Here is a 23,776-nt window from a genome sequence, read left to right on the forward strand (position 1 = left end):
ATTTAGGGTATTTTTGGGGTGCTGATTCTGAATATGTCATCAGTTTTGCCAGATTGGCTCAAGTTTTTGAGATTTTTGGTATCTTATTTATAGCACTTGTTGGTAAATGCGACGCATCATCTCATTAATTTCTTTGGATTAGTACTTGAACTGAGCAGTTCTCAATATAGTTTTGTGTTAATTAGTGTTCTAAAAGTTTGTTCATAGCTTGATTTTTGCACTAACTTTATGTTGTTGTCTGTTTTCCAGTGAAAAGCATGAACTCATCAAGAAGAAGTTGTCTTAACGATCCAGACTCATTCTGTTACATTTGTGGTGAATACACACTGCCAAAACATAGAAGAAACATAACAGACTTCGTAAAAAAAGTGTATTTTGCCTATTTTGGGGTTATGCTTGGGGACCAAGACAAGTTTTGGGCACCACACATAGTGTGCAAAGCATGTATCGAATTATTACGAAAATGGAGCAAAGGACAAAGAAAAAGCTTCAAATTTGGTGTTCCAATGGTGTGGAGAGAGCCAAAAAATCATCATGATGACTGTTATTTATGGTAAACACAGGTACAGGCACATCTTCACAATGAGGGACAGGCCTTCTTGCAGATTCCATGTTACTCCCATTTTCGTTTCTTATGCTTATTGAATCCTTGCACTTGCACTGCACAGAAATAACAGTCATCATGATGATTTTTTGGCTCTCTCCACACCATTGGAACACCAAATTTGAAGCTTTTTCTTTGTCCTTTGCTCCATTTTCGTAATAATTCGATACATGCTTTGCACACTATGTGTGGTGCCCAAAACTTGTCTTGGTCCCCAAGCATAACCCCAAAATAGGCAAAATACACTTTTTTTACGAAGTCTGTTATGTTTCTTCTATGTTTTGGCAGTGTGTATTCACCACAAATGTAACAGAATGAGTCTGGATCGTTAAGACAACTTCTTCTTGATGAGTTCATGCTTTTCACTGGAAAACAGACAACAACATAAAGTTAGTGCAAAAATCAAGCTATGAACAAACTTTTAGAACACTAATTAACACAAAACTATATTGAGAACTGCTCAGTTCAAGTACTAATCCAAAGAAATTAATGAGATGATGCGTCGCATTTACCAACAAGTGCTATAAATAAGATACCAAAAATCTCAAAAACTTGAGCCAATCTGGCAAAACTGATGACATATTCAGAATCAGCACCCCAAAAATACCCCAAATTCATTAAAATATTTTGGACACCAGAAATTTTTTTTTTTTTTTTGTTGACCTGTGTTATCTATCTATCATCTATCTGTCTGTATATATCTGTCTGTGTGTGTGTGTAAACATTATTCTTCAATGGAGTATGTAAAATAGGAAGATGGACAAAGAAATTACATTACAATTCTTTTTTTTTGTTAAATAATAGATCTTTATTTAGGTTACAAAAACGCAGACAAATCCACATGAAAAGCTGCACAAAAAACGCATCAAAGCCACAGCAAAAACGCATCAAAAACGTGCGGATTTTTACCTGCGTTTTCTGCCAAGAGATGCAGATTTTGTGCAGAAAATTCTGCAGACAAATCTGCAACGTGTGCACATACCCATAAGGAAGTAGGGGGACACAATAGGTGAAAAGTGCTTGTTATTTCAAGTCCAGCAATTATAATAAATAGGGATTTTCATATAAAGCTGCATGATCCGGTCATCAGCCAGTATGTTTAAGTGCAATTATCAAGTGCAGTTATCATGTAGAGACAGATGAGTAGGAGGGAGCAGCTTGTGCATAATATTTAAAAGGGGGGAACAGGGGAGAGTTAGGTTAGTGAGTTGAGGTGATAGATATTATTATGAATTATTATAGCGCCATTTATTCCATGGCGCATTACATGTGAGGAGGGGTATACATAATAAAAACAAGTACAATAATCTTGAACAATACAAGTCACAGCTGGAACAGGAGGAGAGAGGACCCTGCCCGCGAGGGCTCACAATCTACAAGGGATGGGTGAGGATACAGTAGGTGAGGATAGAGCAGGTCATGCAGTGGTTTGGTCGATCGGTGGTTACTGCAGGTTGTAGGCTTGCCGAAAGAGGTAGGTCTTTAGGTTCTTTTTGAAGGTTTCGATGGTAGGTGAAAGTCTGATATGTTGTGGTAGAGAGTTCCAGAGTAGGGGTGATGCGCGAGAGAAATCTTGTATGCGATTGTGGGAAGAGGAGATAAGAGGGGAGTAGAGAAGGAGATCTTGTGAGGATCGGAGGTTGCGTGCAGGAAAGTACCGGGAGACAAGGTCACAGATGTATGGAGGAGACAGGTTGTGGATGGCCTTGTATGTCATGGTTAGGCTTTTGTACTGGAGTCTCTGGGTAATGGGGAGCCAGTGAAGGGATTGACAGAGGGGGAGGCCGGGGAATAGCGGGGGGATAGGTGGATTAGTCGGGCAGCTGAGTTTAGAATAGATTGGAGGGGTGCGAGAGTGTTAGAGGGGAGGCCACAGAGCAGGAGGTTACAGTAGTCGAGGCGGGAGATGATAGCAGATTCTTGGTTTAGGAATGTACGGATCAGTGAAATATTTTTTAGTTGAAGGCGGCAGGAAATAGAAAGGGCTTGGATATGCGGTTTGAAGGAGAGATCAGTCTCAAGGATTACCCCGAGGCAGCGAGCTTGTGGGACTGGGGAGAGTGGGCAGCCGTTTACTGTAATGGATAGGTTCTTTTGAGGGGGTCGTGTGAGATGGGGGAAAGACAATGAATTCTGTTTTGTCCATGTTAAGTTTTAGAAATCTAGCTGAGAAGAAGGAGGTAATAGCAGATAGACCTTGAGGGATTCTGGTTAGTAGAGTGGTGATATCTGGTCCAGAGATGTAGATCTGTGTGTCATCAGTATAGAGATGATACTGAAAACCGTGAGATTCTATGAGCTGTCCCAGGCCAAAAGTTTAAATGGAGAAGAGCAGGGGCCCTAGAACTGAACCTTGCAGGACGACAGATAGGGGGCGAGGTGAGGAGGTGGTGTGTAAATGGGAGACGCTGAATGTTCTATCAGTTAGGTATGACGAGATCCAGGATAGGGCCAAGTCTGTGATGCCAAGGGATGAGAGGGTCTGTAGTAATAGGGAATGGTCCACTATGTCAAAGGCAGAGGACAGGTCCAGGAGGAGGAGAATAGAGTAGTGTCACTTGCTCTTGGCGGTTAATAGGTCATTGCTGACCTTAGTTAGGGCAGTTTCAGTGGAGTGGTGTGACCGGAAGCCTGATTGTAAGCGGTCAAAGAGGGAGCAGGAAGATAGATGGGAGGACAGTTCAAGATGGACGTGTTGTTCCAGTAGTTTTCAGGCATAGGGGAGAAGTAATATAGGGCGATAGCTAGATACAGAGGATGGGTCAAGAGAGGGCTTTATGAGGATAGGTGTAATTGAGGCATGTTTAAAGCTTGAGGGGAAAACACCAGTTGTTAGTGATAGGTTGAAGACATGGGTTAGAGTTGGGATGAAGACTGTGGCGAGGTTTGGGATGAAGTGGGAAGGGATCGTGTCAAGTGCACAGGTGGTGAGATGCGATCTTGAGAGTAGAGTGGAGAGTCGATCTTCTGTAATGGTGGAGAAGTTGGTTTTGGAGGTGGAGGGCTGGGTAGTTGGGAGGACGAGCTCTGAGGGTTGTCGACTAAAACTGTCTCTGATGTTCTCAATCTTCTGCTTGAAAAATGAGGCAAAGTCTTGTAGACTTGTTTTAAAGGGAACCTGTCACCCCAAAAATCGAAAGTGAGCTAAGCCCACTGGCATCAGGGGCTTATCTACAGCATTACAGAATGTTCTCAATCTTCTGCTTGAAAAATGAGGCAAAGTCTTGTAGACTTGTTTTAAAGGGAACCTGTCTCCCCCAAAATCGAAAAAGTGAGCTAAGCCCACCGTCATTAGGGGCTTATCTACAGCATTACAAAATGCTGTAGATAAGCCCCTGATGCCGGTGGGCTTAGCTCATCTTCGATTTTGGGGGTGACAGGTTCCCTTTAAAGAGATGAGTTTTTAAAGCAAACTTAAATACATGGGGGCTAGGTATCAGTCGTATCTTCGGGGATAGTGCATTCCAGAGAACTGGCGCAGCACGATAGACGTTTTGGAGACGGAGGTGCAAGGTTCGGATTATGTAGGATGTTAATCTCAGGTCAAAACAGAACAGAGGACACGGTAGGGTGACAGACAGAGATGCAGGAGAACTGTAGAGGACATTTGTGGGTGAGAGATAAGAGATTATATTGTATTCTGTAGCGAATGGGTAACCAGCGTAATGACTGGCACAAGGTAGAAGCATCGGTGAAGTGGCTAAACAGTTATATGACCCTGGCTGCCTCATTCAGGCCAGGCCAGATGTGAGTGGAGAAAATTTAGTTAGAAGGAGACCGATTAGAAGAGAGTTGCAGTAGTTCAGACGAGATTGAATAAGAGCAATCGTAAGAGATTGAGCAGTTTTAATGGTGAGAAAAGGTCAGGTTCTGGAGATGTGTTTAAGATGCAGGTGATATGAGCTTGTGATTGGATATAGGGAATAAAGGAAAGTTCTGCGTCAAATCTAACCTCAAGACAGTCGGCGTGCTGCTTGGGAGGTTATGGGTGAACCCTCCAAGGTAGTTTCAATGTCAGGTAGAGTTAGTTTGGTAGAGGGGGGAAGCACAAGAAGTTCAGCTTTGGAGATATTCAGTTTCAGATAGAGGAAGGACATGATGTTAGAGACAGCGGACAAACAATACTTGGTATTTTGTATTCGGGTGGGGTTGAGGTCAAGGGAAGAAGTGTATAATTGGGTGTCGTCATCATAGAGATGATACTGAAACCCAAATCTATTGATTGTCCAATAGGGGCATTATATAGAGAGAAGAGGAGGGGGCTAGGACTGAGCCCTGAGGAACCCCGATAGTAAGGGGATGACCTGGAGAGGAGTAAGAGCCGGCAAAAGATACAGTGAAGGAGCGGTCACAGAGGTAGGAGGAGAAACAGGAGAGCACGGTGTCCTAGAGTCCGATAGAGCGGCGCATAGTGAGGAGGAGCTGGTGATTCTCAGTGTTAAATGCCGCAGTGAGATCTATGAGAATCAGCAGGGAGCAGTGACCACTACATTGAGCCCTGTATCAAGATACGTGTAGTGATACACTCCAGGTATCTAATTGCAGCACGTGATACACTACGCACATCTAACCCCAGCTTATGATACAGCGAGCAGCACTAACAGAATAAGTTGCTGGCCGTCCTCGATGACAAATGTCCAAATGTCAGTGTCACTTTGCTGTCACCAGTAATGTTTCAACACTGTGATCCTAAACCTAATCCTTTCTTATTCTTTTGCAAATGCCCATAAGGGGAGTAGAGCAGTGACATCATACACATGTAAGCAGATCCCGCCCACATTTATTGCAGTCATAATGTGAGCTAGTTGTACACTGTTTTCATGGCAAATTTCAGCAGCTGGTCCCCCTAGTATTTAAAAGTGAAAAATGTTTTTATGGCACCTTCCCTTTTATGGTCCATTTCCTATTGCAGTTCAAGTCCACATAATTTAAGGTTGATGGTAGACTAAAGTACATCAAGTTCAACCTTTAGCCTAACATGTTGATCCAGACGAAGGCAAAAACCCAATGGGGTAGACACTAATAGCTCCATATTGGGAAAATTCATTCCCGACTCCATATACAGCAATCCGCCTAGTTACCTGGATCAATACTGCATCACAGAATCTAGTGCCTATAACCAGTAACATTTTTCAAGAAAGGCATCCAGACCCTTCTTGAATTTTACTAGTGGATCAACCATTACACCATCCATCAAAGACAAAAAAGAAAAGTCAAACAGTCTCGAGATCAAGTATATAACGAACCAAATGGGATCACTCACTGTCAAAGAACCAAGATAGTTGTCTATATTAATAGTAAAGACGTGTATATGAGAGATTCTGCATTCTAATTGTCCAGATTAACAGACTCATTGATTAGCCAACCAGCTGGGTACACTGCTGGGCAGGGTTACGATGTATTGCACATGTACAGGTGCTTCTCACAAAATTAGAATATCATCAAAAAGTTAATTTATTTCAGTACTTCAATACAAAAAGTGAAACTCATATATTTTATAGAGTCATTACAAACAGAGTGATCTTTTTGAAGTGTTTATTTCTGTTAATGTTGATGATTATGGCTTACAGCCAATGAAAACCCAAAAGTCATTATCTCAGTAAATTAGAATACTTTATAACACCAGCTTGAAAAATTTATTTTAAAATCTGAAATGTTGGCCTACTGAAATGTATGTTCAGTAAATGCACTCAATACTTGGTCTGGGCTCCTTTTGCATCAATTACTGCATCAATGCGGTGTGGCATGGAGGCGATCAGCCTGAGGCACTTTTGAGGTGTTATGGAAGCCCAGGTTGCTTAGATAGCAGCCTTCAGCTCGTCTGCATTGTTTGGTCTGGTTTCTCTCATCTTCCTCTTGACAACACCCTTTAGATTCTCTATGGGGTTAAGGTCAGGCGAGTCTGCTGGCCAATCAAGCACAGTGGTATTGTTGTTTTTAAACCAGGTATTGGTACTTTTGGCAGTGTGGACAGGTGCCATCTCCTGCTGTAGAATGAAATTTCCATCTCCAAAATGTTTGTCGGCAGAGGGAAGCATGAAGTGCTCTAAAATGTCCTGGTAGACTGCTGTGCTGACTTTGGTCTTGATAAATCACAGTGGACCTACACCAGCAGATGACATGGCTCCCCAAACCATCACTGATTGTGGAAACTTCACACTAGACATCAAGCAGCGTGGATTGTGGCTTCTCCACTCTTCCTCCAGACTCTGGGACCATGATTTCCAAATGAAATGCAAAATATACTTTCATCTGAAAACAACACCTTGGACTACTGAGCAACAGTCCAGTTCTTTTTCTCCTTGGCCCAGGTAAGACGCTTCTGGCGTTGTCTACTGGTCATGAGTGGCTTGACTCAAGGAATGTGACACTTGTAGCCCATGTCCTGGATACATATGTGTGGGGTGGCTCTTGAAGCAATGACTCCAGCAGCAGTCCACTCCTTGTGAATCTCCCCCAAATTTTTGAATGGCCTTTTCTTAACAATCCTTTCAAGGCTGCGGTTATCCCAGTTGTTTGTGCACCTTTTTCTACCATACTTTTTCCTTCCACTCAACTTTTCATTAATATGCTTGGATACAGCACTCTGTGAACAGCCAGCTTATTTAGCAATGACCTTTTGTGGCTTACCTTCCTTGTGGAGTGTGTCAATGACTGCCTTCTGGACATCTGTCAAGTGAGCAGTCTTCTTCGTGATTGTGGAGCATACTGAAACAGACTATGGGACCTTTCTAAACGCTTAGGAAGCCTTTGCAAGTGTTTTTTGATAATTATTCTAATCTACTGAGATAATGACTTTTGGGTTTTTATTGGCTGTAAGCCATAATCATCAACATAAGCAGAAATATTTATACCACAATTGTCCCAAATAGGTATTGGCACTTCATGCTATATCACAACACTTAGGAGACTCATTGGGTGTTCCCCCAGGCTCCAAAGAAGAGATCCAAAAAGTTTTTTAACATTATAAATCAATTTTATTATATTAAAGCATATAAAAGATAAAAAAGTACAGGACAAAAAATCCAAAAAGAATCCCGGAAGAAGCTAAGGGCGAAACGCGCGTCGGGGCGAACAGGGGAACACGCCACCACTCTCCATCTGTATATCGGCTGAATCACCAATATCAGGTAACACGCCAAGTGCAATTTGATCTTATATATTGTAGGATGTACCATGTATTGAAGGGATGCTTCGGATAGCGCCATTTTATTGTTCAGATTGGATTATAGGATATATCTTTTGCACCAGTCGTGCTTATTCTGTCAATTCTGTTGCATTGTGGAAACTTATATGTTCCAACATCTCGGTTACATTTTTTATGCGGTGCCCTCATGTATATTTGTGCTGGAAATCTATGGGAATAGTACTATAGATATACCCTAATTGGGATATTGAATTCACATATGTATTGCATTTCATATAACCAGCTAGAATAGACAGGAGGACACCGCCTGCCATGATATTTTGTGTACTCTTTCAGTATATTTCACAATATATATTTGAGTGGTGACCCATTGTTTCCCTGGGTATTTTTTGGATTTTTTGTCCTGTACTTTTTTATCTTTTATATGCTTTAATATAATAAAATTGATTTATAATGTTAAAAAACTTTTTGGATCTCTTCTTTGGAGCCTGGGGGAACACCCAATGAGTCTCCTAAGTGTTGTGATAAGCAGAAATATGCAAATTGTCTCTTCAGAGAGGAAGAGGACTAGAACTCTAGTGCCACCTATTGGAAGTAGCAATCCTAAGTCAATGTCGACCCTTTAACATGACTTTTCACATGACTTAGGACAAAAGGCAAAGGAGAATCTCAATTAGCAGACACTGTGTTTCAGGACCTCGTCAGTGCAAAATGTGAGATCTGATTAGGCTGAATGAGAGGCATCTGACTGGGATCCAAGAAGTATTGTTTCTTCTTGCAGAGAGTGACATGTTAAGCATGTCAAGATGAGGAGACTTAAAGCCGCAATGTTCCTCTGGGAATTATGCAAATTGTCTCTTCAGAGAGGAAGAGGACTAGAACTCTAGTGCCACCTATTGGAAGTAGCAATCCTAATAGTTAATGTTGATCTGTTAACGAGCCTTGTCACATGACTTAGGATAAAAACCAACCCAGAATCTCAATAAGCAGAATAAACAGAAATAAACACTTGAAATAGATAACTCTGTTTGTAATGACTCTATATAATGAGTTTCACTTTTTGTATTGAAGAACTGAAAAAAATTAACTTTTTGATATTATAATTTTGTGAGAAGCAACTGTATCTTGGAGGATCACCATCAGTGTGATCATAGACAGCAGCTGGTGTAACGTGACAGCACAGGCCAGCCTAGTGGTCTACCATCATAATCTATTAGTTCCTTTTTTGAGGGTCTAGGGTCTATTGTTGCTACTAGTGATGAGTGAGTATACACGAGCACGCTCAGGTGGTCTCCGAGTATTTGTGACTGCTCGGAGATTTAGTTTTCCTTGCGCAGCTACATGATTTGTGGCTACTAGACAGCTTGATTACTTGTGGGGATTCCCCAGCAACCAGGCAACCCCCACATGTACTCAGGCTGGCTTACAGCCATAAATCATGCAGCTGTGTCAACAAAAACTAAATCTCCGAGCAGTCATAAATACATGGAGACCACGCGAGCAATGAGTATACTTGCTCATCACTAGTTGCTACTATTCTTTTGGGTGATAGGTAAATTTTGTTACAATCTACTGCATTTTTCTGATTATAAGATGCAGTTTTTCCCCAAGTTTGGGAGGAAAAGGGGGTTTGTTTTATAATGCAAAGGTAGCTTATCGGGGGAACAGCTGCAGTGAAGTGGGGTCACAGAAGGCAGGGTCGTTTCCCGAGATCTCAATTTGTGTTTGCGCCTCCTCAGGAGGCCTTTTTCCTGAAGTCCACCACAGGGAAATCTACAGGAAAGGGGACTCCGCTCACTGGCGCCGACATCTTATGAGAGCCCTGAGCCCCCAGCATTGCTCCAATCATGCCGCCTCCTGAAGCAGCGACCCTGCCTCCTGTAACCCCGCTCCACTCCCCCCCCCATGTAAGCTACTTTTATAATGGACTATAGGACACACCACCATTTAATTTTAAAACATTTTTCCTATATTTTACTTTACAGTTTGGGGTGCGTCTTATATTCTGGTGCGTCTTATAGTCTGCAAAATGCAGTATATATGTGTTTATGCAAAAATGTTATTACTATATATTATTAATATTACAAGTTTGTTTTTTTATTGGCAGATCACTTCAGAAGCAGCTCAGAAAGACATCTGTTATTGTCAGACTTTAAAGCCCAAGATCATGATATTACACCAGATACAAATGAAAAGCATATCATTACACCAGATATAACTAAAGCTCTTCACAGCAAAAACCTATCATCTGATTCTTTTCAACAGGTTCTACCTTCTGTTTTATTAAAGACTATTAAACAGCGTAAGGCTAACAGAGGTGATGGTGAACATCAAGGAGCTCACTTAGGAGAGAAGCCATTTTCATGTTCAGAGTGTCAAAAATGTTTTAAGCAAAAATCAGATCTTGTTAGACATCATAAAATTCACACAGGGGAGAAGCCATTTTCCTGTTCAGAATGTGGAAAGTGTTATAGCAATAAATCAAGACTTGTTAGACATCAGAGAATTCACACAGGGGAAAAGCCATTTTCATGTACAGAATGTGAGAAATGTTTTAATCAGAAAACAAATCTTGTTACACATATGAAAATTCACACAGGGGAGAAACCATATTCATGTTCAGATTGTGAGAAATGTTTTAAACAGAAATCAGAGCTTGTTACTCATCTGAGAATTCACACAGGGGAGAAACCATTTTCATGTTCACAATGTGGGAAATGTTTTACAGGCAAAGCAACTCTTGTTACACATGAAAGAAGTCACACAGGGGAGAAGCCATATACATGCTCTGAATGTGGGAAATGTTACAGCATTAAATCAAGACTTGTTATACATCAGAGAAGTCACACAGGGGAAAAGCCATTTTCATGTTCCGAATGTGGGAAATTTTTTTACCGAAAATCAGCTTTAGCTGCACATCAGAAAATTCATTCAGGAAAAAAGCCATATGCATGTTCAGAATGTGGAAAATGTTTTATGATGAAACACTATCTTGTCATACACCAGAGAACTCACACAAGGGAGAAACCATTTTCATGTTCAGAATGCGGGAAATGTTTTATAGGGAAATCAAATCTTGTTATACATCAAAGGTCCCACACAGGAGAGAAGCCATATTCCTGTTCAGAATGTGGAAAATGTTTTACAGAAAAATCAAAACTTGTTAAACATCATAGAACTCATACAGGAGAGAAGCCATATTCATGTTCAGAATGTGGGAAATGTCTTACTGAAAAATCAAAACTAGTTAAACATCAGAGAATTCACACAAGGAGCTAGTTATTTATTCATTTTTTTAATAAAATCTATGTTGACAAGTTGTACAAGATAAAAGTATAATGATTACAATCAAAGTCGCTCTTCTACAAGAGGAAGGGTAAGCAATTTAGAGCACTAACTGGTTATTAGGAAATTTAAGTATTAATAAACATCTATCATTGAAAAGTAAATAGCTTTCAAATATAAATTCTATAATCTATATCGTTCATGTGAATAAAATGTGACTTTTCATTGTATATTTTGTAACTCCAGGGCATCCTTTCAGCACTGATGCCGATAATTTAACTGCATATTCCTGAAAAAAGTTGTACTATTGCTTCATAAAGTATTAGTTTCTTGTCTCTGTCTTGTGAGTCTACTGTATTATTCTTTTAATACATGACAATATCCTACTGACCCAAAGACTCATTCAGGTGTTTTTTTTTATCATGTGCATGATAAAAAAAAGTCTGATTTTCATCAGTTTTTCTGATAAGCAAAAATACAGATTAAAGTATTTCCTGGAAAGCAATCAATGAAAGTGGCACTTCAGTAGGATGCCATTAATGTGCAGTCCATTTTTTTCAAATATCCAATCACTTGAATTGGTGAGTTTGATCCACGGATCAGCTCAAAATCAGATATGTCTCTATTTTGTTTCAGAAGAAGTTGATTGCAAGCTTTCATTTTGTCTATCTTTATTCTGTGATCTAAATCAACAACTAGATCCTTCTAAACAAGTGACTCTCTCACCCTGAGACATACAGCGGGTTAAGTTGAATTGAACACATCACCAATGTTCTAAGTAAATATATTTCTAAAGGTGCTATTGACATAAAATTCTCAAAATGTGTCTGTAACAACACATCCAATACAAACAGGAAAATAAATCAAATAATCGATGTCCATAAATTAAATTATGTGCAATGATGAGAAATGTCGGAAAAAGTACAGAACACATGGAGAAAGGTGCAAAAATATATAGAAAATCGTGACACCAGCAGAAATCTACCAGTAATTAGAAAGCAATCCTGCGCTTAGTGAAAAATATCAGCTAGTTTAGCTGATGTCCTATAAAAAGATCTCTCATTACCAAGGCGCCACACAAGAAACATCTCATGATGGGTAAAACCAGTGAGCTGTCTCAAGACCTTCACAACCTTATTGTTGCAAAACATATTGATGACGTTGGTTACAGAAGAATTTCTAAACTACTGAACGTTCTAGTGAGCACTGTTGGGGGCCATAATCTGGAAGTGGAAAGAACATTCTTTAACCATAAACTGGCCATGGTTTAAATATTTCAGACAGGAGTGTAAAAATTATCAGAACAGTTGCCAAGAGCCAAGGACCACCTTTGGAGAGCTACAGAAAGACCTGGGATCAGCACGTACAATTGATTCAAATAAAATAATAAGTAATGCACTGAACCTCCATGATCTGTATGCATGATCAGCATGCAAGAGTACATTGAAGAACAAAAAGCATGTTCAAGCGCGTTTAAAGTTTGCGCTACAACATTTAGGCAAGCCTGTGAAATACTGGAAGTATATAGTCTGGTCAGATGAGACCAAAATCGAACTCTTTGGATCCCACAATATACAACATGTTGGGAGGCAAAAAGGCAATGCATATAACCCCCAAAACACCATTCCAACAGTAAAGTTAGGAGGTGGGAACATCATGGTGTTGGGCTGTCTTTCAGGATACAACACTGGCAAACTGTCACGCTCGCGTCCAAACTGGTTGGCGCGGGCTTTCGGGGGTGTGGCCCCACTGGGCCACAGACCAGACTACCCTGGAAGGGGTGTAACTAAGTAGCTTCCTTGGTCTTCGCTGGAGCCTCTGATGGTGAGGTCAAACTTGTGCGGCAGGAAGCTACCAGGTACCACTCCAGGGTGGTGTCTGGCTGTGGCTGCTGATCCCATCGGGGAACAGAACATAGACAGGCAAGTGGTCACGGCTGGCAGACAGGCAGGATGGCTGGGACACTGGCAGGCGGACGGGTACAACAGAGACAGGCAGGCGGGCACGGCTGGCTCTCTGGCAGGTAAGGGTACTACAGACACACTGGCAAGGGGGCACGGCTGGCTCTCTGGCAGGCCGGTACGGGTGGCTCTCAGGCAGGACAGGCGGACAAGGCTGATACACTGGAAGAACCGGTAGGGACCGGTCTGCAGGCTGGTATGTAAAACAGGTTAGAACCTGTTCAGACAGAATGACTTATGAATAGGTAGAGAAAGACCGCAAAAGCGGAAGCACAGGAGCTAGAGCCAAGAACAGAAACGCAGGAGGCGGAGCCAAGTGCAAAAAGGCAGGAGGAGGAGCCAAGAGCAGGAGGAGGAGCCAAGAACAGAGACACAGGAGGCGGAGCAGGGAAGAACTGCAAGAAGCAGAGCAAGGTAGAACTGCAAGGAGCAGAGCCACAGAGAGCAGAGCAAAGTCAGAGTGTAAAGCAAAGCTACAGAGAGCGGAGCGAGAGCAAAGCCACAGAGTGCAGAGCTGAGAGCAGAGCAAAGTCAGAGTGCAGAGCTGAGTGCAAAACCACAGAGTTAGAGCAAGGTCACAGAATGCAATGCAAGGAGCAAAGCAAGGTCGCAGAGAGCAGAGCCGAAAGCAGAGCAAAGCAAGATACAGAGTGCAGAGGTGAAAGCAGAGCAAAGCCACAGAGTGCAGAGCAAGGAGCAAAGCAAGGTCGCAGAGAGCAGGGCCGAAAGCAGAGCAAAGCAAGACACAGAGCAAAGCTAGATATAGAGTGCAGAGCAAAGCAAGACACAGAGTACGCACAGCAGAGAAAGCAAACCAAGACAGGGATATAAACAAACAGGAACAGGACTAGACTAAGGGCTCATTTCCACTTGCAAGAGAAAAAAACGGTCCGTAATCTGGACCGAAAAAACAGATGTAGCGTATGCGATTGTCATGCGAGTGCACTGCGATTTTTAATCACACCATCCATTTTACATCCGTATGACATCCGTATGCAATCCGTTTTTTTTCTCTGCAACTATTTTTATACAGTCATTTACAGGACCATTTACAGTGTTTTATGCCACAGAATGGTAATGTATCCGTAAAAAATAGACAGAATACGGATGGTCCGTATTCCATGCGTTTTTTTTCTCGCACCCATTGACTTGCATTGGCGAGTCTTGTCCAAATGAAAAGACACCTATTGAATAACATTGGTCTGAGTGCAATCCGATTTTTTATCGGATTGCACTCGTTAGTTTTCCTCGCAAGTTGAAATGAGCCCTAAGACAAAGTGAGGAACGGGAAAAGGCACAGAAATACGGACACAAGCCACGGAACGACGCCCCACTGTGTGGCGGACATAGGCCAGGGTACGAAGCCCCACTGGGTGGCTACACAAGGACACAAACCAGGGTAATAAGCCCCACTGGGTAGCAAACAGGACAGAGATCAGGGTACAACGCCCCCCTGGGTGGCAGACACAAGAGTAACAGACAGGGCCTTGCACCTCAGCAGCTAAGAACTGACTGAGGAAGCAAGTTGCACAGGCCCCCACCAATGGGTGGGGAAGTCTTAAAGGGTCACTGTCACCCCCTCCAGCCGTTATAAACTAAAAGAGCCACCTTGTGCAGCAGAAAAGCTGCATTCTAACAAGGTGGCTCTTTTAGTTTTTGGTTCAAGTATTCCCAAAATAAAGCGTTTTGAAACTTAGCCAAAATACCTGTCTTTAGCCAGGGAGGCGGGTCCTCACTCCCCAGCTTGAACCGCTACTCTGCCATCACTCAAATCTTCAGGGGCTTTCGGCGCCACCCCCTCCGTGCTTTTTTCTCTTCAAAACCGGCGCCTGCGCTGTGTTTAAGCTCTGGCCGTGTGACGTCCCAGCCAGGCTTGCAGACTGCGCCTGTGCGGGCATTGCGGCCACCCACCTTGGGAATCCCAGTCCCGCAGTGTGTTATGCATTATGCACAGTGCGGGGCTAGGATTCCTGGGCATGCGCACTGCGTGTGTCCGTGTGTCAGCCTGTCACCCAGGTCCCCCGCCTTACAGCATCTGTATACTGTACTGTACTGTATACTGTATGAGGAGGCACGATCAGCTGAATACAGTATACAGATGCTGTAAGGCGGGGGACCTGGGTGACAGGCTGACACACGCAGTGCGCATGCCCAGGAATCCTAGCCCCGCACTGTGCATAATGCATAACACACTGCAGGGCTGGGATTCCCACGGTGGGTGGCCGCAATGCCCGCACAGGTGCAGTCTGCAAGCCTGGCTGGGACGTCACACGGCCAGAGCTTAAACACAGCGCAGGCGCCGGTTTTGAAGAGAAAAAAGCACGGAGGGGGTGGCGCCGAAAGCCCCTGAAGATTTGAGTGACGGCAGAGTAGCAGTTCAAGCTGGGGATTGAGGACCCGCCTCCCTGGCTAAAGACAGGTATTTTGGCTAAGTTTCAAAACGCTTTATTTTGGGAATACTTGAACCAAAAACTAAAAGAGCCACCTTGTTAGAATGCAGCATTACTACTGCACAAGGTGGCTCTTTTAGTTTATAACAGCTGGAGGGGGTGACAGTGGCCCTTTAAATACAGGAAGCCTCATGGCAATTGGCCGGGGACACCTTAGCAAGGTGCACACAGACTCAATAAGACACAGGAGTTCCTGGCGCCGCCCCCCCTATGCACACAGACAGAGCATGCACAGAGCAAACAGCAGACATGAGGCACACAGCATGGAGCTAGCAGCAGAGAGTCAAAACAAGGCCCAGAGAAGTAAGTGAGTTTGAGTGTAATGCAGGTGGGGGATGGGAGGCAATGCAGGGATGCCAGCAGGGTTGTTATACAAACTTTATACAAGTGAAGGAAGGATTAATGGACAAATGTCTATAAACATTCTTGATAAAAATCTGCCATCTACCATGATGATGAAGATGAAACGAGGGTGGACATTTCAGCAAGACAATGGTCCCAAGATCAAAGCCAAGGAAAGTCTCAATTGGTTTCAGAGAAAGAAAATAAAGCAGCTAGAATATAACAGCCAATCACCTGACCTGAATCCAATAGAAAATGTATGGAAGGAACTAAAGCTCAGAGTTCATAGAAGAATCCCACAGGACCTTCAGGATTTGAAGAGTGTGGGGACGAAAAAGTCTTGAAACGGTCATCACCAATAAAAGGTTTTGTACAAAGTATTAATTAAATTTCGCAAATTTTTTCATCACATTTTTATAAGATATGCCACCCCAAAGATATGCCACCTCAAAGGAGTTAAATATAATTGGAGGACCCTCGTCCAATGACCAGGTAGTATTCTGTGGATGCTGGACAAGAACCCTACAAATCGCCTCCTACAGGAGTGAATCTCCTCCTACCGGTCCTGGAACGATGTGTATGCATCATGCCACTAGGATGATGTTTCACCAAATCAAAAGATGACCAGGGTATGCCGACATGTAGGAAGTGGTTCAGAGGACTTCCATCCAGAGGGCAACCCGAAGTTGCATTTATCTAATTTTGAGCGCTTCTAAAGACCAAATTTCTTAAATTATGTCCTGATATGTAACACTATAGAAAGCTAAGAGGGGTACTTAGTTTTTTTTCTCATGACGACGTATATAAACAGTATTGTGCAAAAGTTTTAAGACGGTGTGAAAATATTTTTGCAAAGCAAGAAGCATTCAACAATAGAAGTATTAATAGTTTATAATTATTAGCCAATAAAATACAAAATGAATGAACAAAAGAGAAATTTAAATCAAATCAATATTTGGTGACTGCCTTTTGCCTTCAAAACAGCATCAATTACCTCTAGGAACATTTGTACTTGTACACAGTATTTGAAGATCAACAGGGAAGGTGTTCCAAACATTTTGGAGATTAACCACTTATCTGTGGATGTTGCTTACACACATCCTTCTTACTCTTCATGTTTTCTTAGACGGACTCAATGTTAGATCAGGGCTCTACTTTTAGGTATACCTGCACACAGTTTTGAAAGAACTGAGCCCAGAGGCTGTTCCAAACATCATGGCTAATGATGCTAGTGAAAATCCTTCCGTCTCTTCATGTAAATACCATATAGACTCTGATGTTGGGATCAGAACGCTGTAGAAACTATATCATCACTTCCAGGACACCTTGTTTTTCTTTCCAATGAAGATAGAACTGGCGGCAACTAGTGGGACTGAGCTACATCCATCTATTGTTTAGAGAAGTCTAGCCAGAAGTGGTCTTCATGTAATAATTGTGGTCAAGAAGCCATACCTTCAACATGGAAACAAGGCTAAGAGAATTAAAGAGTAACATTTTTATTTCACAAATCAATAGTACATGTGAAAATAAGCCACTTTGTAATATATCTTATAAGAAATATTAGCTTCTTTCGCTGCCAGAATCGATCAGTCATTAACAAAATTCACAATTCTAAGGTAAAATCTGTATTTAGTGAAGACAGACTTTCCCATTACTGAGATATGGGATCGAAAGACCAATTCTGGTAGCGAAAGAAGCAGATTTATCTGATAAGATATAGTACAAAGTTTCTTATTTTCATGTGAACTACTGATTGAGGATGAGCGAACATGCTCGGTAAAACTTGGATATCACTTGAGTATCTGGGTGCGCGGTTGTGCTCAGCATACGAATTTGAATCCCCGCCACGCATGTTTGGCGCCTGTTAAACATCCAATAAACATGCGCAGATTGCCTATGAATCACTGTCATGCCATAGCCATCTTGGCAGTGGCATTACTGTGATTAGCTGGCCGTATGACATCATCTTTGTTTATAAAAGGACAGGTGCCGCCATTGCACACTGACGCCACTGCACAGCTAATGGACAGTTGTGATTGGCGATATCCAGGCCTGTATGTGCACAGTTTAACTAATCAGAGTCCTCTAGTGTTGATACTGGTGCTGATACTGAACCATAATATTAACAGCCCTTCTAAGGGCTAATTTTGTGCTTTGCTGTTTGCATCAGATACATTTTCCATTTAAGAAAATAAGTCCCAAAAAGAAGGAACCCGAGAAATGGATAAAGATAATAGAGAAATTAGATACATAAAAGTACCTTTATTAATGTGTCTAGGACATGTAGTGTCACAGAGGGCACTCACACACAGTTAAAACAATAAATAGCTCATCAAACACATCAATAAATTACTAGACATAGCAGTATGATTTGAGGTAGAAAAAGCATGTTTGTTGATGCCAGAATCCAAAATGTATTAGTACTAATAATAAAGTAATGCTACAGAGCCCAGTAATTTCCATATTGTTTTCAATCTGTTACATTTTCATGGAATATAACACTCCAAAAAAGGGTTAAAAATTTTTTTCTGGCTTCAATTAGTCATCCGTAGAGTATTAGGTGCTTTCTGCTACATTTCGGTGGCATATAACACTCCAAAAAGCATTGAAAATATTTTTTTGTCTAGATTCAATTAGTCATCCATAGAGTATTAGGTGCTTTCTGTTATATTTCGGTGGTACATAACACTCCAAAGAGGCATTGAAAAATATTTATGGATTCAATTCATAGAGTATTATGTGCTTTCTGTTACATTTCAATGGTATATAACACTATAAAAAAAAGTAATGACATGTTTTTCTTCATTCAAATAGTCATGCATAGAGTATTAGATGCTTTGCAGTACATTTCAGTGGTATATAACACGCCAAAAATTTTAAAAATATTTCTGGATTCAATTAGTCACCCATAGAGTATTACGGGCTTTGTGGTACATTTTGGTGTTAAATAACACTACAGAAATTTTTTTCTGGATTCAATTAGTCATCTATACAGTATTATGTGCTTAGTAGGTGACAAAAATGACAGAATCCTGTGAGACTCCCAAAGGAGAGACTGGAGGAATATCGGAGCCAGACCAAACTGGCATGACAGCGCAGGTGGCAGGAGCCAGTGGTCTGGAGCCGGCCGCTTCCCCAGATCCACCAAGGCCCAAACTCAGGTCTCAGCCTTCACCGCTGGGGTTCTTGCGGACTGCAGACGAGGGAGCCAGGATCCAGCAACGAGTGAGCAGACTGCAGGGCTTAGGCTGTCTGGAAGAAAGAAGGAGGTGATCTAAGACAAGGACTGAAGACATGCTAGCAGGCCCGCTGGCCGCAAGATACTGAGAGTTGGCATCCTGGGGGCTCATTACGTGCAACCAGCAGCAGAGATGGTGTTCCATAGAGGAGTTTGGGACCCGTCATTACACCTCGTTCAACCAGCGGGGAATAGAGATGGAACGCTTGTCTCAAAGGCTTCAAGAGCTGATGGCTGGAACCAGGGTGATGTTCCTCAAAATGGAGGGTCATCATCAATGGTATGTGGTGGGTATGATCCAAGAATATTGAGAAATGAATGGGCCTAGGAGAGGCAGCTTGAGATGGGGTACCACCCCTGAGAGATCGTACTGTCCATGGGATACCCCATCTCCTTTGCGGGAGCAGACGATGGTGCAGGTGACACAAGAGGCTGTCACCCATTTCTACATGTCGGGGTCTCCGGCACTACGCAAAGCCGGGTTACTTCAGCCTGGGAAAATATTAACAACAACTTGGCACTCAAATGGATAGAAGCTTTCAATAGTTTTCATGGCAGTCCAAAATTAGTGCAATAGTGTAAGTGTTTCAGTCTAACAAGACCTTCATCAGTGTACTGACTGCTCAGCAAGAAAAGGAAGAAGGACACAGTATCCAGTAATGCAGAGTCAAACTGCATTCCTCGAGGGCCGCCAACAGGTCATGTTGTCAGGATTTCCTTAGCATTCCACAAGGTGCTGGAATCATTCTGTGCAGGTGATTAAATTATCACCTGTGCAATACAAGGAAATCCTGAAAACATGACCTGTTGGCGGCCCTCGAGTAATGCAGTTTGACACCTCTGCAGTAATGTGTATAACCCAAATTTAAATATGCCATGATTGCAGGCGGCGAAATGAATGCGGTATATTGGGCGCACACTGGAACTAGCGGTGGATACCAAGTTTACTAGGCCACCTGACATTGTGGTATATTTAAATTTGGATTATGCACATTACTGGACTATGTCCTTCCTTTTCTTGATGAGCAGTCGGTACACTAATGAAGGTCTTCTTAGACCAAAACGTCAGCAATATTGTACTAATTTTGGACTGCCATTAAAACTATTGAAAGCATCTATCCATTTGAGTGCCATGTTTTTGTTAATATTTTACTGGTTTGGGACCCTACTTGAGCACTTGTCTCAGGAGTGCGTGACTTTGCTCCTAATACTTACAACCCAGGCACCTGGGAATCGGGCTCCAGGAAGCAGGTGGAGGCAGTCTCCCATCTCCTGAGGAAGGAGAAGAAGAAGAGAACACCTGAAGAGGATTATTGCATAACCCTCCTTATAATTTTTTCCTGGCTTTGCACTTTCTACAAAACATTTATTAGTGCACATCAACTACGTTTCAAAATATTTATGTTCAAAATTTTTTTCTGGACCCAATCATCCATATAGTTTAACGTGATTTGTGGGGGGTTCAAATTTTTAAAAAACGCTTGGCTTTGTACAGTTCACAATTTTTTTTGTCCAAAAATTGACTATTGTCATATATACTGTAGAACTTGGTTTGTGTGAAATTTAGTTGGTTTGAAATAAAAAAATTGGCCTGCTACAGGCGTACAAATTTGGTGGTTCAAAAATTGACTATTGTCATATATACTGTAGAACTTTGAGTGAAATTTCATTGGTTTGAAATCAATACAAAAGCTGGCCTGCTACAGGTGTATAAATTTGGTGGTTCAAAAATTTACTATTGTCATATGTAGTGTATAACCTGCATTGTGTAAAATTTCACTGGTATGAAAAAAAAATTGGCCTGCTACAGGTGTACAAATATATATGACTATTGTCATATATACTATAGAACTTGGTTTGTCCCTCGGTATTCAGTCCCCAGCAAACCCCATTTCTTCCGATGTGGCGTCCCTGCACCAGCAAGTGTCCAGGAATGTCACCCATGTCCTTACCAATTCGGTTACTGTGATTGTCCACTTAACGACCGACACATGGACAGTGCTTGTGGTTAGGGACGCTACATTTTCACTTACGGCACACTGGGTGAACACTGTGGAGGCTGGGGCCAACTCCCACCCTGGTACGGCACATGTGCTACCGACACCAAGGATTACTGACCCTACTTCTATCAGAATTTCCTCCTCCATAAGTTCCTGCACCCCTTCTGCTCCTCCTCATCCATCTCCGATGTGCTATCTCAGAGCACGTCATCCACATCAGCTGGGAGCTCTGCAGCACTGCCTCAGCGAAGTGACAACAGGCTCTGCTGAAGCTAATTTGTCTAGGAGACAAACCGCATATTATGGCAGAGTTATTGAAAGGAAAAACAGACCAATAACATACCAGACAGATCTGTGGCTCTCGCCACTGAACTTCCAACAAGGTATGGTCGTGTATGATAATGGCCGTAGCCTGGTGATGCTGTGCAGCTCGGCAAGCTCACACACGTACCATGCTTGGCCCACGTGCTCAACTTCGTAGTTCAGCAGTTTCTGAAAACCTACCCAGAGCTTCTGGCTAAGATACAACACGTCAGTGCCCATTTCCTCAAATCATCTAAAGCTGCTGCCACTTTGGCAGTGTTGCAGGAGCACATGCCAGTGCCAGCTCACTGACTGGTTTGTGACATTATCACGGCCTGGAACTCCACATTGCACATTCTGGTAAGGCTTTGTGAACAGCAGAGGCCAGTTGTGAAATTCCACCTCCAACACACCCGTTAGTATTCTGGTCAGCTTCCGCACATAACAGCTGAAGAGTGGGCATGAATGTCTGACATTTGTACAGTTCTCCAAGACATTGGGGACTCCACAAAAATAGTGAACAGCTATGACTCCATCATCAACGCAACAATCCTGCTGCCCAGGCTCACTCTGATAAAATTGAACAAAGCTTGGATTAGCCCCAACTTTTCCACACCAAATGACAGCACATAGTGTTTTTAATCTTCAATATTTGAATGAGGCCAGCACGTTGTTGCCTTCAAGGGGCTATGGATGACTGTATTAGCATCTCTGGAGACACAGGAGGGGGGGTCAAAGGGTGCTCTGATCTGCTGGCCTGAGACATCGTGGACCAGGGCTTATCCTACTGAACGCCCGTTCATCTTTTCCCATGGCTATAATACTGCTCAGACAACACAAGGTGAGGTAAAAACAGTGTAGCAATACTTTATTGAAATACCAGTCTCACCCTTCTGCTGGCTCACCAGTATTAGAGCAGTTGCGACTTCCAGGGCTGACTACCCTCACCTGTGGCATCCCGTTTTTGGTGGGCACCAACAGAGAGGAGGTAACAACAAGCTTAGGAAGCTGACAGTCCATTGAGGCACATGGCCTGGTGACCGGATGGGCCCAACCTGGCTTCTCCGAACATCTCCATGGAGCCAGGTGACCTCATGGTCCCAACCTGGCTTCTCCAAACATATCCATTGGGTTCAGGTGACCGGAAGGTCCCAACCTGGTTTCCCCAAACGTCTCCATGGGGTCCGGTGACCAGATGGTCCTCATCTGGCTTCTCCAAATGCATTCATGGGGGGTTAGGTGACTGGAGGGTCCCAACCTGGTTTCCCTAAACATCTCCATGAGTTCCTGGTATCCAGATGATCCCAACCTGGCTTCTCCAAATGTATCCATGTGGGTCAGGTGACTGGGGGGTCCCAACCTGGTATCTGCAAACGTGTCCATGGTGCCAGGTGACCGGAGGCTCCATACACACACACAAGCTCCGCTCTGTACACATTGTACACACACGGCTCTGCTCCGTACACCTTGTACACAGCGCCTCTGCTCCGTACACATGGCTCCACTCCGTACATGTTGTACACACATGCCTCCACTCCGTGCAGGTCGTACACACACGGTTCTGCTCCGTAAACACACGGCTCCGTTCCGTATACACATGGCTCCATTCCATACACTCGAACACACATGGCTCCACTCCGTACACCTCACACACACACAGTTCCACTCTGAACACCTTGCACGCACACAGTTCCGCTCCGTACATGCACGGTTCTGCTCTGTACACCTCGCACACACATGGCTCCACTCCGTACACCTCGTCCACACATAGCTCTCCACACTTCATACACACTTGGCTCCGCTCTGTACACCTCGTACACACATGGCTCCGCTCACCTCGTACACACACGGCTCTGCTCCATACACCTCGTACACACATGGCTCCGCTCCATACACCTCGCACACACACGGCTCCTCTCCATACACCTTGTACACACAAGGCCCTGCTCCGTACACCTCGTACACACACGGCTCTGCTCTGTACACTTCGTACACACATGGCTCCTCTCCGTACAGCTCGTACACACATGGCTCCTCTCCGTACAGCTCGTACACACATGGCTCCATTCCGTACACCTCATACACACACGGCTCTGCTCTGTACACTTCGTACACACATGGCTCCTCTCCGTACACCTTGTACACACATGGCTCCGCTCCGTACACCTCGTACACACATGGCTCCGCTCTGCACACCTTGTACACACACGGCTCCGCTCCGTACACCTCGTACACACATGGCTCCGCTCCATACACCTCGCACACACACGGCTCCTCTCCATACACCTTGTACACACATGGCTCCGCTCCGTACACCTCGTACACACACGGCTCTGCTCTGTACACTTCGTACACACATGGCTCGTCTCCGTACACCTCGTACACACATGGCTCCACTCCGTACACACATGGCTCTGCTCCGTACACCTTGTACACACATGGCTCC

General features: G+C 43.3%; 1 protein-coding gene across 9 annotated transcripts in view; it reads left to right on the top strand.

The window, feature by feature from the left end:
• LOC143767365 (uncharacterized) overlaps positions 1-23,776 on the top strand; it is a 307,056-nt gene that overhangs the window by 270,712 nt on the left and 12,568 nt on the right. For 4 of the 9 annotated variants that reach the window (XM_077255638.1, XM_077255636.1, XM_077255637.1 and 1 more), the window contains exon 7: positions 9,859-11,370. In XM_077255638.1, coding sequence (XP_077111753.1) covers positions 9,859-11,030 — 1,172 coding nt within the window. In that variant the 3' untranslated portion in view covers positions 11,031-11,370. Of the gene's footprint in view, positions 1-9,858; positions 11,377-23,776 lie in introns of those variants that run through there. The other 5 variants (XM_077255635.1, XM_077255643.1, XM_077255644.1 and 2 more) reach the window with 2 other exon arrangements.

Source organism: Ranitomeya variabilis, chromosome 4 (assembly GCF_051348905.1).
Source record: "Ranitomeya variabilis isolate aRanVar5 chromosome 4, aRanVar5.hap1, whole genome shotgun sequence".
NCBI classification, from domain to species: Eukaryota; Metazoa; Chordata; class Amphibia; order Anura; family Dendrobatidae; genus Ranitomeya; species Ranitomeya variabilis.